General features: G+C 54.0%; 3 protein-coding genes across 3 annotated transcripts; 1 reads left to right on the top strand and 2 right to left on the bottom strand.

Annotated features, from left to right (window-relative positions):
• Positions 1 to 719: 719 nt before the first annotated feature.
• On the top strand, positions 720 to 12,624 carry ASPVEDRAFT_139247 (uncharacterized protein; the record flags this gene model as incomplete). The annotated part of the gene is made up of 6 exons (XM_040807559.1): positions 720 to 908; positions 954 to 1,098; positions 1,146 to 3,039; positions 3,090 to 3,880; positions 3,929 to 9,864; positions 9,910 to 12,624. 6 exons carry the CDS (start codon positions 720 to 722, stop codon positions 12,622 to 12,624), a joined length of 11,670 nt encoding a protein of 3,889 aa, XP_040672068.1.
• Positions 12,625 to 12,788: 164 nt separating this feature from the next.
• On the bottom strand, positions 12,789 to 13,618 carry ASPVEDRAFT_87613 (NAD(P)-dependent oxidoreductase; the record flags this gene model as incomplete). The annotated part of the gene is made up of 2 exons (XM_040818106.1): positions 12,789 to 13,465; positions 13,516 to 13,618. 2 exons carry the CDS (start codon positions 13,616 to 13,618, stop codon positions 12,789 to 12,791), a joined length of 780 nt encoding a protein of 259 aa, XP_040672067.1.
• Positions 13,619 to 14,009: 391 nt separating this feature from the next.
• On the bottom strand, positions 14,010 to 15,099 carry ASPVEDRAFT_45700 (uncharacterized protein). The gene has a single exon (XM_040813368.1). The coding sequence runs from the start codon at positions 15,022 to 15,024 to the stop codon at positions 14,143 to 14,145; it is 882 nt and encodes a 293-aa protein (XP_040672066.1). The 5' UTR covers positions 15,025 to 15,099; the 3' UTR covers positions 14,010 to 14,142.
• Positions 15,100 to 15,257: the final 158 nt, after the last annotated feature.

Raw genomic sequence — 15,257 nt, 5'->3', positions numbered from 1 at the left:
TTGTAGCCCTAATAGTATCCTACATTACAACTCCAGCTATTCCATAGTCAGGTAGGCTTGAGTCAATCACCTCCAATATAGTTACATCAGGTACATATCCTCAAGACCAGCCTGGAGCTAAATGACGGGTTCAGGCGCATCATTTCCACAGGGATGGACCCATGGAAATCCATTCCAGTTACTAATAATAGATGATTATATTAGCGGACAGACTCTACAGTAAGCTCCGTTGATACACGGAGCAGACCTCGACGGAGTGCATCGAAACGCCCACCCTCGTATTGCTAAAGGTCTAGGCCCGTCACGGCATGTCGGACATTTTTAAAAGTCGGCAATGTACATTGGGAATTATATGGTTCCCTCTTCCTCCGTAGGTTCTCGGCGTGTTTCTCACCGTTAGTACCTCCACTGGGTGCGTCCGGTCATCGCTGGATATGTCCGATCATCGCTGGATATAGTCTTTTACAGTCCCTGTTTTAGCTTGAGTATATAATATCAATGACCGCTGGCCTTGGAAAATAGCGTAGGTTGGATTTGAAGAAGATACCTCTGCTCCTGCGAATACCCAGCCTCCTACCTGAACAAACTTAAACCTGAATACTCCATTAACATAAGTAAGTCTGTCATCCTTAGACTAATATAAAATGTCAATGCACTTCGAAAACCACACAAACCCGGTGACGGGCACCACGTCAATGGTCCCGACTGGAAAGGCAGATATGCCAAACCAATCACAAACAGACGATCCCCCGTGCGTGGTTGGGATGGCCTGCAGAGTCCCAGGGGCCTCGAGCCCGTCACAGCTCTGGGACAATATCGTCAATAAGAAAGACTTCCAGAGGAAGATGCCTGCGGACCGTTTCAACGTGGATGCGTTCTACCATCCGGACGGAACGCACAAGGGAACTGTATGTTCAACCAGATATGTTTAGGTGCTGTGCTAAAATCTATAGACAAACGCAAAATATGGTTACTTTCTGGATCAAGATCTGGGATTGTTCGACGCCGGATTCTTCAATATTTCGGGGAAAGAAGCAGAGGCCATGGACCCCCAGCAGCGGCTCTTGTTGGAGGTTGTTTATGAAGCTTTGGAAAATGGTATGCCATAATCAAACTATGAATCGAATAGGAATTGACAGTTATAGCTGGAATCACGCTGGATGAGATCCACGGCTCACTCACCTCCGTCTACTGCGGCTGCTTCACAAACGACTACAACGCAATGACGACCAAAGACCTCGAGTACTATCCCAAGTACACCGTAACCGGCACAGGGAACTCCATTCTCGCAAACCGAATATCCTACTTTTACAACCTCCACGGACCCAGCGCCACGATCGACACAGCCTGCTCATCCTCGCTGGTCTGCTTCCACCTAGGCGCGCAGTCCCTCCGCAACGCAGAGGCAGACATCTCCATTGTCGTCGGGTCTGCTCTGCACTTTGACCCGAACATCTTCATCACAATGACAGATCTGGGCATGCTATCTACAGATGGCCGCTGCCGCCACGGCGACGCTGCAGGCAGTGGCTATGTCCGTGGCGAAGGTATCGCTGCAATGATCCTCAAGCGCCAGAGTCGCGCACAGGCAGACGGCGACAGCATCCGGGCTGTTGTGCGTGGAACTGGAGTTAACCATGATGGCCGCAAGCAGGGAATCACCCTCCCCTCTGCGCGTGCTCAGGCGGACTTGGTCAAGAGTACTTATGAAAGAGCTGGACTGGAGCCAGCGGATACGAGCTACGTCGAATGTCACGGTACAGGCACAAAGGCCGGAGACCCGAGAGAGCTCAGGGCTATCCATGAGACATTCTCCGCTGATCGTCTGGATACGCTGTATGTTGGCTCTGTGAAGACGAATATCGGGCATCTGGAAGGCGCGTCTGGGGTTGCGGGTTTGATTAAGGCGACGATGGCGCTGGAGAGGAAAGTCATTCCGCCAAATATGCACTTTTCGACACCGAATCCTGAAGTGGACTTTGAGCAGTGGAAGCTCGAGATCCCAACGCAGTCGAAGCAGTGGGATGTGCTGGGGGGTGTTCCTCGTCGGGCCTCGATCAACTCGTTTGGATATGGGGGGACCAATGCCCATGTTATTCTGGAAGAGTACAATACGGAACAATCTTTGTCTATCTCGTCTAGCCTGCCACTCCCCGCTGAGCTGGCTGGAATGGTCGTAAACAGACCATATCTGGTGCCGTTGACTTCGCATTCGGAGCGAGCAGGAAAGCAATGGGCAGAGACACTCACCACATACCTCAAGAACAGCAATGCCAGTGCGTGCGACATTGGGTCTGCATTATCGTCCCGTCGCACAATGCACCGATTCCGGTCCTTCGCCATAGCATCCGACATGGAAAAGCTGATCGAGCGAATCCAAGACCCGGTTCCAGGATCAGGCTGGAAGGGAAAACTGGACAACGCGCCGCGGATTGGCTTCGTATTCACCGGCCAAGGAGCACAATGGTTCGGCATGGGACGCAGTCTCATTGAGAAGTCTCCTCTGTTCCTACAAACTTTGCACAAATGTGATGCCGTCCTGCAGGCCCTGCCGTCCCATCGTCCAAGCTGGTCCGTGGTAGAGGAACTGCTGAAGTCTCAGGAAGATACCATGCTAGGGCAAACGGAGTATTCCCAGCCTATCTGCACAGCTGTCCAGCTGGCTCTTGTCGATGTTCTTGCGCAGTGGGGCGTGAAGCCCTCCGGCGTGGTCGGCCACAGCAGCGGTGAATTGGCTGCCACGTACGCCGCGGGTCTCTTATCCTTCGAGAATGCCCTGGTCGCGGCATACTACCGGGGCGTGCATATGGGATCTGGTGCTGCGGCGTCGGGGTCTGTGCCTGGGGCGATGATGGCAGTTGGAATGACGGAGGCAGAAGTTACAGCGGAGTTGGAGCCGTATAGTGGTCGGATTGCCGTTGCGGCTATGAACAGTCCGTCGAGTTTCACGGTTTCTGGAGACGAAGATGCAGTCGTTGAGCTGCAGCAGGTCCTTTCTGAGAGGAAGGTGTTTGCTCGACGGCTGCAGGTTGCGCAGGCGTATGTCCCCTACTGTTGCTTGTAGAGAACATGCTAACTATTCAATACAGCTTCCATAGTCACCATATGTTCCCCCTGGCACCAGGATACAAGGAGGCCCTTGCTGCCTACCCCGGTTTCAAGGCAAACAAGAACCGCACTGCCATCATGGTATCCAGTGTGACAGGCCGACATGCAGACCCAGCCACCCTAGGACCAGACTACCTGGCAGCAAACATGACCGGAATGGTGAAATTTTCCGATGCCCTAACTGAACTTGTCCTGGATGAAGAGGACCAGCAGCGCATCGACGTTCTCATGGAACTCGGCCCTCATCCAGCCCTGAAGGGACCTTCCAACCAGACACTGGATCAGCTGAAGCTCAAGCTCCCATATCTCAGCACCCTCGACCGGAAGCAGGATGCGTATGAAAGTCTGCTAACCACTGCCGGCCAGTTGTTTGCTTTGGGATACCCAGTCGATCTTGAAAGTGTTAACCAGAATCACTTCCTCGATACGGCTGGCAGTGTGTTTAGTGTAGAGTCGCCGCGGTTGAAAATTGACCTGCCATCCTATGCCTGGGACCACCACGATCGCTACTGGGCGGAGACTCGACACATCCGTGAGCACCGTCTGCGTCCAGCCCGCCATGCTATCCTAGGGGGACGAGTCCCTGGATCGTTGGAGACCCGCCCTAGGTGGCGCAACTACCTCCGGTCCTCTGAGATCCCCTGGCTTGTTGATCACTGCATCGATGGGAAAGCTATATTCCCCGCTGCAGGGTATATCGCCATGGCAATCGAAGCAGCAGCTACTATGACAGATGGAAGCATCTGTGCATTCGAGCTTGCAGACATATCCGGTAACTCGCCCACACACCATGCTCCTGTATAATTATTAACCGTAACAGTGAAATCGGCCCTCGTCATCAGCGACAAAGACGCAGGAACAGAGACCATCGTCGAGCTGGCCCCAGCAGTGGAGTCCGCCGAAACCTCCTCATCCATATGGAAACATTTTGTCGTCCTCTCCGTCGACGAAGCCGGGAACCAGCGCGAGCACTGCACGGGCATGGTCCGAGTCGAAGCCGGCCCCCCAGCAGCTCTTCACAGCGCCATGGGCTCCTCCTCGGCCGATTCAATCCGCCAGCAGAGCTTCCGCAGTACAGACCGCATGCAGTATTACCGCCGCCTGCATTCAATGGGGCTGCAGTATGGAACGACCTTCCAGCTGGTGGACGGGAATGTGGAAAGCGGAGATGGAGTTGCCACTGCGCCGATATCTTGGACTCCTGGTGTGCACTCTCGCGAGGACAGCGAGATCTGCATTCTCCACCCGGCTTTACTAGATTCCTGTCTTCATCCTGTTTTTGCTGCAATTGAGGGAAAGATGGGCAGTGGCCTCAGCGCGCCGTATGTTCCGACGTTCGTGCGCTCTCTGCGCGTATCTGGTCTATTAGATGCGTGGAAGAGAGCGGATTCAGGATTCAAGTCGGAAGTATCAGTTGAAACGAGCGCGCTTGGGCCGCGGACAGCTACTAATGATCTTCGTCTGCACGCGGATGGGGAGCTGCTGCTGGATATACAGGGCCTCAAGCTGACGAGTCTTGGGTCCAGCGCGGCAGATGAAACTAAACGGTCTCTGTTCTTTGGGACGCAGTGGAAGCCCATGTTTACTGGGATTGAACTGGCTCCTGAGGGATACAATCTGGTGAAACTTGTGGAGTTGTTTGTGCATCAATTTCCGAATAGCACGATTCTTCATATCACCTCGTCTGCGGAGAGTACGGAGCATGTCCTGCCTGCCCTGAAGGGAGTTGCAGATTCCGAGAGAAGGAATATTGCGCACTTGACCATTCTGCCAGCCGGGGGTGTCCCTACAGAAGCCTTCAACGCCCTAGGGAAAGGAGATGGATTGGTTAGTGTCGTCGAAGACACAGAAGATGTCTTTGACTTGGTCATTGTGTCTGGAACGGATATGAACTCTCCGTCTATACCTGAGCGAGTGGCCGAGAATGGATTCCTTATCTCAGCTGCAAATACACCGGCCAACATGAGCAGCCTGTCTATTCTTCATTCGTCGTCAGATCTGCAGATATGGCAGAACAAACAGACCTCGAGCAGCTACACCAACGGCCTCACGATCGTGATGCCACCGAGCCCTTCCCCAGAAACCCGAGAACTGGCAACTCTTATCAAATCCGGAAGGCAGGGCCCGACATACGAATGCGAATTTCTGTCTCTCATCGAAGGCTCCAAGGACTTGCGCGGCGATATCGTCTTTCTCGCTAGTCTCGACGCAAACCTCTTCTTCGAGCATGATTTCAGCCGCGAAGACACATTCCAGGCTGCGCAGTCCTTACTGACTAGAGACGGGCCTGGAAATATCGTTTGGCTTACTCGAGGGAGCCAAATGGAGGTATCCTCTCCGGAGCAGGCACTTGTCTTAGGGCTTGCCCGCAGCGCACGCAGCGAGAACCCGGAGCTTCGTCTGGTCGTGTTGGATATTGGTCTTTCATCTGAGAATTCTCACACAGCCAGGTTCACATCTTCCATACTGGACTCTTCGATTAAAGAAGACGAGATCGCCGAACGCGATGGCATCCTTCATATACCACGCATCGTGGCCAGTGATGACCTCAACTCCAGGATTCCCAACGGCGTACATAGCGAGCCAACTATCCAACCACTGTATCAAAAGGACCGTCCTCTTGCACTGCGTATTGGCCGGCCAGGGCTGCTGGATACGCTAATGTTCTGCGATGACACAGAGCTGAGCAGCCCACTGCAGGACGACGAGCTAGAGATCGAAGTCAAGGCGTCCGCGCTGAATTTCCGAGACATCGCAGCCAGCATGGGCATCATCGACGACTTCAAGCTCGGCGATGAATGCGCCGGGATCGTCCGTCGTGTTGGGTCCAATGTCCCAGCAGGCTTTTCTGTCGGTGATCATGTCGTGGCCTGGCGTCCAGGACAGGGGGCTCATCGAACCATCCTCCGTAACCCTGCCTGTCTCTGCTACAAACTGCAAGGCCAGATGTCCTTTGCGGTTGCGTCTTCAATCCCCCTAGTCCTGACTACAGCCTACTACTCCCTCGTCGATACAGCACGCCTCCAAAAAGGCGAGACCATCCTCATCCATTCCGCAGCCGGAGGCGTCGGACAGATGGCAATCCAGATCGCACAGAATATCGGAGCTACAGTGATAGCCACCGTGGGCTCTGCAGAGAAGCGCGCGTTCCTGATCGACACATACGGACTCCCAGACTCACATATCCTGTCCTCGCGCGACGATTCCTTCGTAGAAGGCATCCACCGCCTCACCAACAGCAGGGGCGTCGATGTCGTCCTCAACTCTCTTGCTGGGCCTCTGCTCCTATCAACCTGGGCATCCATCGCACCCTTTGGCCGCTTCGTCGAGATCGGGAAACGCGATATCCACCAAAACAGCCGTATCCCCATGGACCCCTTCCGCCGCAACGTCTCCTTTGCGAGCGTGGATATGATCACCATTTTCGAGCGGAATCAGGGCCTTGGTGCACGCGTCTTCCAGGAATCCTGCGCCCTCGTCCATGAGGGCAAGATCCAGCCTCCCCAGCCTATCACCGAGCTTCCGTATGCGGACGTCCAGCGCGCATTCCGCATGCTGCAGACTGGTGCGGCGAGTGGGAAGATCGTTCTCACCCCGAGGATCGATGACCAGGTTCTCGTTGAACCGCCCCGGTTCCGCCGGAGGCAGCTCTTCCATCCCGAGAGGACGTATCTCCTTGTTGGTGGTCTGGGTGGTCTGGGCCGGCGACTCAGTGAGTGGCTGTTTCAACGCGGTGCGCGGCATATTGCGTTCTTGTCGCGCTCGGGGACGAGAAGATCTGAAGCCCGTGAGACGGTGGACTGGCTAGACGCTCGAGGTGTCACGGTCAGCGTGTTCAGTGGTGACGCAACGGACGCGAGCGTGGTCAGCGATGCTGTGGCCCGGATCGAGGCTACAGGGAATCGTCTGGCTGGTGTTTTCCAAGCTGCGATGGTGCTTCAGGATGCGCCGCTGCCTCAGATGAGCTTTACGCAGTGGCAGCGTTGTCTGGCTCCTAAAGTCCAGGGGACTTATAATCTGCATAATGCCACAGCTGCACTGCCGCTGGACTTCTTCGTCTGCTTCTCTTCGGTGTCGGCTGTGCTTGGCTCCAAGGGTCAAGCCAATTATTCTGCTGCCAACAGCTACCTGGATGCACTGTGTGCCTACCGTCGCAGCCTTGGACTGGCTGGCACGACTATGAACGTCGGAATGGTAGTCGGCGTCGGGGCAGTGGCCGAAGACGAGCAGCTGCAGACGGTGATGGAGCGGATAGGGTATGACGCGGTGAATGAAGAGGAGCTCTTCGCCCAGATCGACGCGGCTGTGAGCTCCATACAGTCTGAGAAGCTGGAGCTGGTAGACAGTCAAGGCCGAGACGCCCATCAGATCATCACTGGCATCAACCTGCGCCGGCCAACATACTACTGGGCCAACGAGCCTCGTTTCCGCAACCTCTACGCCAACCATGATTTCTCTGGCTCCAGCGAGGGCAAGAGTAACAAGCTGGACATCATGGCTCAATTGAGAGAAGCAGCGGACGATGCAGCACGCATCGAAATCCTCACACTACGTTTCCTCGAGAAGATTGCCGCCGTGTTGTCTGTTGACCAAGCCACGCTGCAGCCGAATCGCAGTCTTGGAGATTACGGGCTGGATAGTATCGTTGCTATTGAAATCCGCCAGTGGTTCTTCAAGACTGTCGGCGTGGAGCTGGCCATGTTTGACATCCTCAGCAGTCGCAGCATCCAAGCCTTGATTGAGAAGGTTGCTTCTGTGATGGTCCTCAAGAGTGAGATTGAGCCTACTGCAGCGGCTACAGGAGACGTGCAGAGCAATACCAAGTCGCCTGTCAATGGAGAGAGCAATGCGAGCAGCAGCCTGCTTCCTGTCATTGACAATGCCTTGACGGATCTGTCCGTTACTGATACCCCCATGTCCTCCTTCCAACGGCGCCTGTGGTTCATGCATAACCTCGCAGAAGACCCGTCGTTCCTCAATTTGCCTGTGGTATTTCGCCTTCGTGGACAGCCAAATAAACGCCTTGTCAAGGCTGCTCTGGAGGAGCTCAAGCGTCGGAATGAGATCCTTCGCACTGCCTACGCCGAGGGTGATGAGTTCTCTGAGCAGACTGTCCTAGATGATTGCTCCATTGATCTTCCTTCGGAGGACCTCTCCATGCACGAATGCTCTGAGACATTGCTGGACGAGTATGTCAAGTCCTTCATGCAGCAGCCATTAGACATTGAAGATGGCACGGTCATGGTGGCCGCGCTGGTCAAGCTCGCTGAGGACAGACACGCCCTCGTTCTCGTCTTCCACCACATCTGCATCGACCGAGGGAGCAGCCAGTCTTTCCTCGAACAGTTCACAGGTATTTACGATGCTCTGCGGAGAGACCGAAGCCTGGTACCTGTAGCTCAGCCTGCAGTCAGCTACAGCCAATTCAGCGTCTGGCACAACGCCCTCCTCCAGTCATCGGAGATGCATCCCAGTCTCGCCTTTTGGAAATCCGTCTACGAACATCCACCGGCAGAAGCAATGCAGCTTCTCCCATTTGCAAAAGCAGCCCGACCAGAGATCAACGACTACCAGCGCAGCGTCCACCGGACTACGCTAAAGAAGACCCTTTTGCAACGCATGAAGCGCATCGGTGCCAGACTGCAAGTCACACCAGCACAGTTCCTCATGGCTGGTCTTCGGGCATTCCTATACAGATACACCGAGGAGGAAGATCTGACCATCCACCTCGTCGATGGAAACCGTCCTCACCCTGCTGTTAACGACACCCTTGGCTTCTTCGTCAATGTTGTTCCTGTTCGCTGCCAGGTAGACCATTCCGGCAGCTTCGAGGCCGTCCTTCGACAGATAAAGGGCCTTGTCATCTCCGCTTTGCAACATTCAAAACTTCCCTTTGATGCTATTGTTGATGCCGTTGGTGCTGCAAGAACTCCATCCCATTTCCCTCTTGGCCAGGTCATCCTCAACTACCAGGTTCATGGGACCATGCCTGTGTACTCCGCGGGGGATTTTGATATCACCGATGTCCAGGGCGACGACATCCCTACTGCGTGTGAGATTGGATTAGAGGCCCTCGAGGATCCTAATGATGGCTTGAAGCTTCGTCTGGAGTACTCAAGCACCCTGTATGGAGACGCTGACATGGAGCGCTTCTTGGACAGCTTCGTCACTTTCCTGAGCAGCAGCATCCACGACTATCGTCAGCCGGTCGCAGAGGTCAACATGGTTGGATCGAAAGAGTTAGCCTTTTTAAAAAAGAGCATGTTTAACCTTGACTTTGTCCCAAACACCTGGGAGAATATATCCGTTTCTCAGCGCATTCTCGCCATCGCCCGACAGTATCCAGATGAGGTGGCTGTGGAGAGTTCAGGCGCCAATGACAACCTGACATACGAATCCCTAGTCTCCCAGGCATCTGATATAGCTCAATGGATTGTCAATGCCGGGATAAATCCCGCGAGCAAAGTGGCAATTCTCTCAAGACCTGGGCCGGCAGCAGTGGCTTCAATGGTTGGGACACTATTTGCAGGCTGTGGCTTTGTGAATCTGGACCCTGATTTCGCCAAAGAGCGTCTGGCCTTTATGATTAATGATTCAGGGGCTGCACTGGTCTTAACAGAGGACCGACTGGAAGACACTGCTCGAGCACTTTCGCCATCCCCAGTGTTAGCCCTAGGCCGTATTCCACGCTCGGAGGCGATTGACTATGCTGTCCCAACGAAAGCGGACTTTCCATTCTACACCATCTATACCTCTGTGAGTACGATAGTCTAATACCTTATATTTTTACTAACGAACCAGGGGAGTACCGGCACACCCAAAGGCGTCGTGCTGAGCCAGTCCAACACGCAGCAGATGCTCAGCACCCTCCACCACGACTACCACTTTGACCACAACGACCGCTTCCTGCACCACTCCTCAATCTCATTCGACCTATCAATCGTCCAGATATTCTCAGCCCTGACCTCAGGAGGCCGAGTGTGCGTCGCCAGTGCCGAAATCCGCAAAGACCCGCTCGCTCTCGCAACATACATGCAGGCGGCTCAGGTCTCCATCACATACTTCACGCCCACGCAGTTCGCTCTGCTGATTGAGAATGCTGCGGATGTTCTGCAAAACATGAGGAACTACCGCATTGCATACTTTGCCGGCGAAAAACTGCCCGTCCGCGTAGCCAAGGCATTCTACGATCTTGGAACACCGGCTAGGCTTTACAATACATGGAGTCCTAGCGAGCTGGTAGTGCAGACGACTATCCAGTATGTCGAGTACCCAGAGGATGATACGGTAAATATTCCCATTGGGTTCCCAATGGCAAACACCCGGCATTATATTCTCGATGCCAATGCAAGCCCACTCCCTGCCGGCGTTGTCGGCGAGATTGTCGTCGGTGGAGCCCAGGTTGGTCTGGGATATATCGACCGGCCGGATATCAACGAGCGGGCATTCCTCCCTGACCCGTTCTGTCATCAGGAAGACTATGAGCGCGGCTGGGGAAGGATGTTCAGGACCGGTGATCGCGGGCGTTTCCTCCCCGACGGGCGTCTGGAGTTCCACGGACGCATTGCCGGCGACAAGCAGGTAAAACTTCGTGGTTACCGTGTTGACCTGGGTGAAGTTGAGCAGCGGCTATTCGTGGAAGCGAATAGAGATGATTCCACAGACAAGGAAGTCCAGCTGGCTCTTGTCGACCTTGCTGTCGTTGCACGGCCAGTAGCAGTCGAAGCGCGTGAGGACACGACTGATGACAGACAGTTGATTGCTTTTGTCGTGCCTCGGACTCCTCCTTCGAAAGGTGAACAAGCGGCCTTTGCATTTCGGCTGAATCAGATGGCCAGTCGGTATCTGAATGGGTATATGTTGCCCAGTGCATACCAGTTCGTGGAGAAGCTGCCTACCACTATCGGAGGGAAGGTCGACATGCAGCGCCTGCTGAAGTGTCCCCTCACGCCTGTATTCCCGGTGGAAGAGAAGGTTGTTTCAAGGTCTGAGGCATCAGGACAGTCTGACGATGCAAACGGTGCTGTTCTGAAGGTCGTCATCCAGGGCTTTCGCCAGATCCTCAAGCTGCCACCAACACGACCAGTTGGGCCAGACGACAGCTTCTTCGCCCTTGGAGGGCACAGTCTGCTTCTGATGCGTCTGCAGGCTCGACTGAAACGTGCTCTAAAGAGGCCACTTGCCTTGAATCCGATGTTCAAAAGCCCTACCCCGGCTGGGATCACGCACCTCATTGTCGGGGGCTCCTCTTCGGTTACTGTTGGACAGTCATCAGACACTCTTTCGATTGACTGGGCTGCTGAAGCAACGCTTGACAGTGCGTTCAAGCCTTCTCCTGTCAATATCAAGTCCTCCGAGATTTCCTCTGTACTTCTGACCGGCGTGGACTCCTTCATTGGCGTGCACATGTTGGCCACACTACTTGAGGACACCTCAATAGACAACATTTATATTCTCGGAACTCAAAGACTACTCGACGTGGCCGATGTGTATAAATCTCTCGATCACTACCGCTTGTCTGATCTCCTCCCACCACGCGAGGACCTCGACCTCCGCATCCATATCGTCCCCGGCACCCTCGTCTCCCCACAGTTCGGCCTCTCGTCCGCAGCATTCCGTCAATTGGCACGCAATGTCCAGTCCATATACCACCTAGGTGGCTACGTCTCCCTCCTACGCCCCTACGACGACGCCCTACGCAGCGCCAACGTCGCCCCAGTCCACGATATCATTCACCTGGCCAGTCTCGGCCGCACAAACACACACATCCACCACCTGTCCACCTGGTCCGTTCCCCATCTCCAGACATGGTCTACCACAATCACCACCAGAGCAGCCATAGCAGCCGATGAAACCAGCGCCGCCCACTATACCCCCGAATCCTCAGACCGCCTGGGCTACTTCAAGTCCCGCTGGGCGGCAGAGATACTCATGGGCCATGCCGCAGAGCGTGGCTTTGCAGTTTCTATATACCGCGCCTCTGCTGCGACTGGGGACTCGCGCACGGCTGTCCCTGAACCGAGTGATGACTTTATCCGGACCATGGTTGTTTCTATGCTCCGTGCTGGGGCTATCCCGCAGCTTCCGCTTGCTGACCGTCCGTTTGTTGTGGACTTTGTTCCGGTTGATTATATCACGCGTGGGATTCATGCGCTGGCGATGCGTCATGCTAATACGGATTCCAGTTCTGGTGCTGGTGCTGGTGCTGCTATTTACCATCTCTCTAACCCCTCGCCACTCCCCATTGCACAGCTGCCTGCTGTTACAGAGGAGATTTTCGGGCAAAAGGGACGCAGTTTGCCGGTGGATGAATGGTTCGAGGAAGTGACGCGGCTGGATACAGCGCCTGAGGCGCAGGTTCGGTGGGCGGTGCTGAAGGAGTACTTTGATTTAGGACATTCTATGTTTGGGCCTGAGACTGAGAAGACGAGGAGTGTTCTTGGGAAGTTGGGGGCTGCTGGCTGTGAGGGTGTTGATGGGAAGTACCTAAAGACGATGCTGGAGCGTCAGGGATAACTGGTTTTTTCCTTTGTATTATGATAGGTGTGGAATTAATACTTGTTATAGTTTTAGTTTGTTTCCTAGCTTTTTACACCGCCGGTCTCTTTAACAAATGCAAATCAATCAATTCATATACTCTGGATATTAGGCATTACTCGCGACATAAATGTAACAACAAATCAAATAGTAATCGTCACAACCTCCCCAACATACTGACTCTCCCTATCCTTCACCAAATACTCAAAAACCCAGCGCCCAACATCCTCCCTTGAAATCGTATAACCCACAGCAGGACTCTTCTCAACACCAACCCTAATCTTGCTGAGATCACCAACACTGGCTCCATCAGTCAACAGACTAGGCCGCACAATCACATATCCACCAAGCACATCCTTCGCACTATCGAGAATCACCCTCTCCATAACCTTCTTGTCCTCGTGCGGGACTTTCAGCATCCAGTGATACATCGGGATCATAGCAATCGGGAGGTCGCGCTGGACATCGCTGATCCCCGTCGTGCTGAGGGCAATAACCAGGGGCCTCTTCCCAGTGCCACTGCTGCTGCTGTTCACCTCATCCACAGCGGTAATGATAGTCCGCATAGCATCCTGGCAGATCGTGGGATTATCCAGCGTAGGCGAGAGCGGGTTGCTGAAGAGTAGTTTCCCGCCAATACCGGAGACAATTATATCAGCAGTCCCCGATCCAGATTCAGGCTCACCCATCTGGATTGTCTGCTTGACGGGCTCGAGCTCTGTTGCTGTGCCGGAGATGATGGTGAGATTGGCGGTGATGGTTGACTCTTGCACGCCGCGCTGCGTGAGCAGGTCGCGGAGTTTGGAAGGTGTTCGGGCTACTGTTTGATATTAGCAACATTCTCACTGAATGAACAGGGCTGAGACGTACAAGCAGCACAGCGGTATCCAGCCTCAAGAGCAGGCGCCAGACAGGAGATGGTGCTCCCGCCTGTAGCACCGAAGAAGGCGATGGTTGGTTTGGATGAGGCCATTTCTGACGGTATTTCCTGGTGTATTTCCTTGCGTATTTGAAAGGAATAGTTGTAGAGAATGGAATAATCGAGCTGGAATATCTGGGGATGGTCATCTATATAGAATGAAAGAAAGTCTCCGTCTGCAGACGGAGCTTTTTACTCCCTTTCATTGGTTCACTGGCTAGTCTTGGCGTCGTCATCTTCTCCACTCGGAGGCTGAGCTTGTGTGGGTCCTAACGGCTTTTGTCGCCCAATCATAGTAGGGCAGTGACTTGCTGCTTCACAGGCTTCACCACCTCAGGCTGAGGGCAAGGGAATAACTGGCAGAATAGTCATGGTGTAGTTGCTGTGGCATATAAGAATTGAAATCGGATAACAGTTATACTAACTACAATACAGCCTAGGACGGCGGGTTATGAAATGTCCTTTCCATACTGGATATATATATCTATATAACAACATTGTTATGAAACATGACTTCCTTGGTAATAAATTAACCTAGTTAAATACAATCAAACAGCCGTTGCAATCGTCCATTAGTCTCAAGCCCATCTCCCGTGCTTCTCTGCCGGTAATTCAGCGGAATATCTAGGCTGAAACGACGAGTTACCCGGCAGCTCCATGACATTTCCACCACCAGATCCCGGACGATAGGGCTGGTAGACAGTCTCAGCCGGCAACTCCGCAGCAAAGCTCCGCCCAGGCTCCGACCCATACTGCGAGTTCACATGGGACGAAACCGATCCCACCTGTGAATGCGCCCTCGGCGAGCCCGGCATCTGATATGACGACGACCGTCGCGACGTGTCCCCAAAGCCCGATTGCAGCGGCGACGACGGCTGCATGATAGCTGCCGCACTGCTCCGATCCGCCGGGTTAAACGTCCTCAACCTGCCATCTTCCATGGTACTCGCCTGCAATACACCCGCGTCCACCAGCTCAGCTTTCTTCACGAACCGCTCAATCAGCGCCTTGGACGCGGTCTTTTGCTGCCCCTTCACCAGCGACATGAGCGTGACATTACACTCGAGCTCGGTATCCACGCACAGCACAAGCCCTTTCTCCTTGGAATCTGGAGAATCTTCAATACGGTACCGATTCCGCAAATCAATACCCAGCGGCGCATAGACATGCGTTTGCAACCCCCAGGGCTCATCGTGAAAACAGCCCTTGAAACTGATCTTGCCGGACCCCATCTTGCCCATCCCCGGGACATACTGCACGCGCTCGGTGATCTCGTACCAGGTGGAGTAGAACTCGTCTGCTGGTGCACTGCGCGGTGCTTTGACGGGGTGGTGCTCGAGCACGAGAGGGCTGAGCGTGATGATTTCGCTGTGGCTGTGGAGGATGTCGATCGCGAGTTGGCGCGGGACGGACAGCGGGATGGGTGTGGTGGTTGTGTAGATTTCTTTCTTGCGGAGCATTTTGACTCGAGATATGTTGGTATTGCTGTCTATGTAGGATGTGTGGGATATGCAGAATATGCAGCTTGGATGCAGTGTGGAGTGTGGGTGCGGGTGCAGGGGGCCCCTCGTGTTCAGCCACAATGCCAATGCTTAGTTGGCGAGTTAAGACTTACTAGCTGCATTGGGTCTAGGACGGCTATTATTAGTTCTGCATCGGGTTTATTGAGTGGAAGTGGCATTATATTGTAGAA

Source organism: Aspergillus versicolor, assembly GCF_001890125.1.
Source record: "Aspergillus versicolor CBS 583.65 unplaced genomic scaffold ASPVEscaffold_10, whole genome shotgun sequence".
Taxonomy (NCBI): Eukaryota; Fungi; Ascomycota; class Eurotiomycetes; order Eurotiales; family Aspergillaceae; genus Aspergillus; species Aspergillus versicolor.
The sequence above is the reverse complement of the archived record's forward strand: the minus strand, read 5'-3'. Positions and strand labels throughout refer to the sequence as shown.

What these genes read in the sequence shown, in the direction of transcription:
- ASPVEDRAFT_45700 (XM_040813368.1), bottom strand. Translation starts at nt 15,024, where the DNA reads ATGCTCCGCAAGAAAGAAATCTACACAACCACCACACCCATCCCGCTG.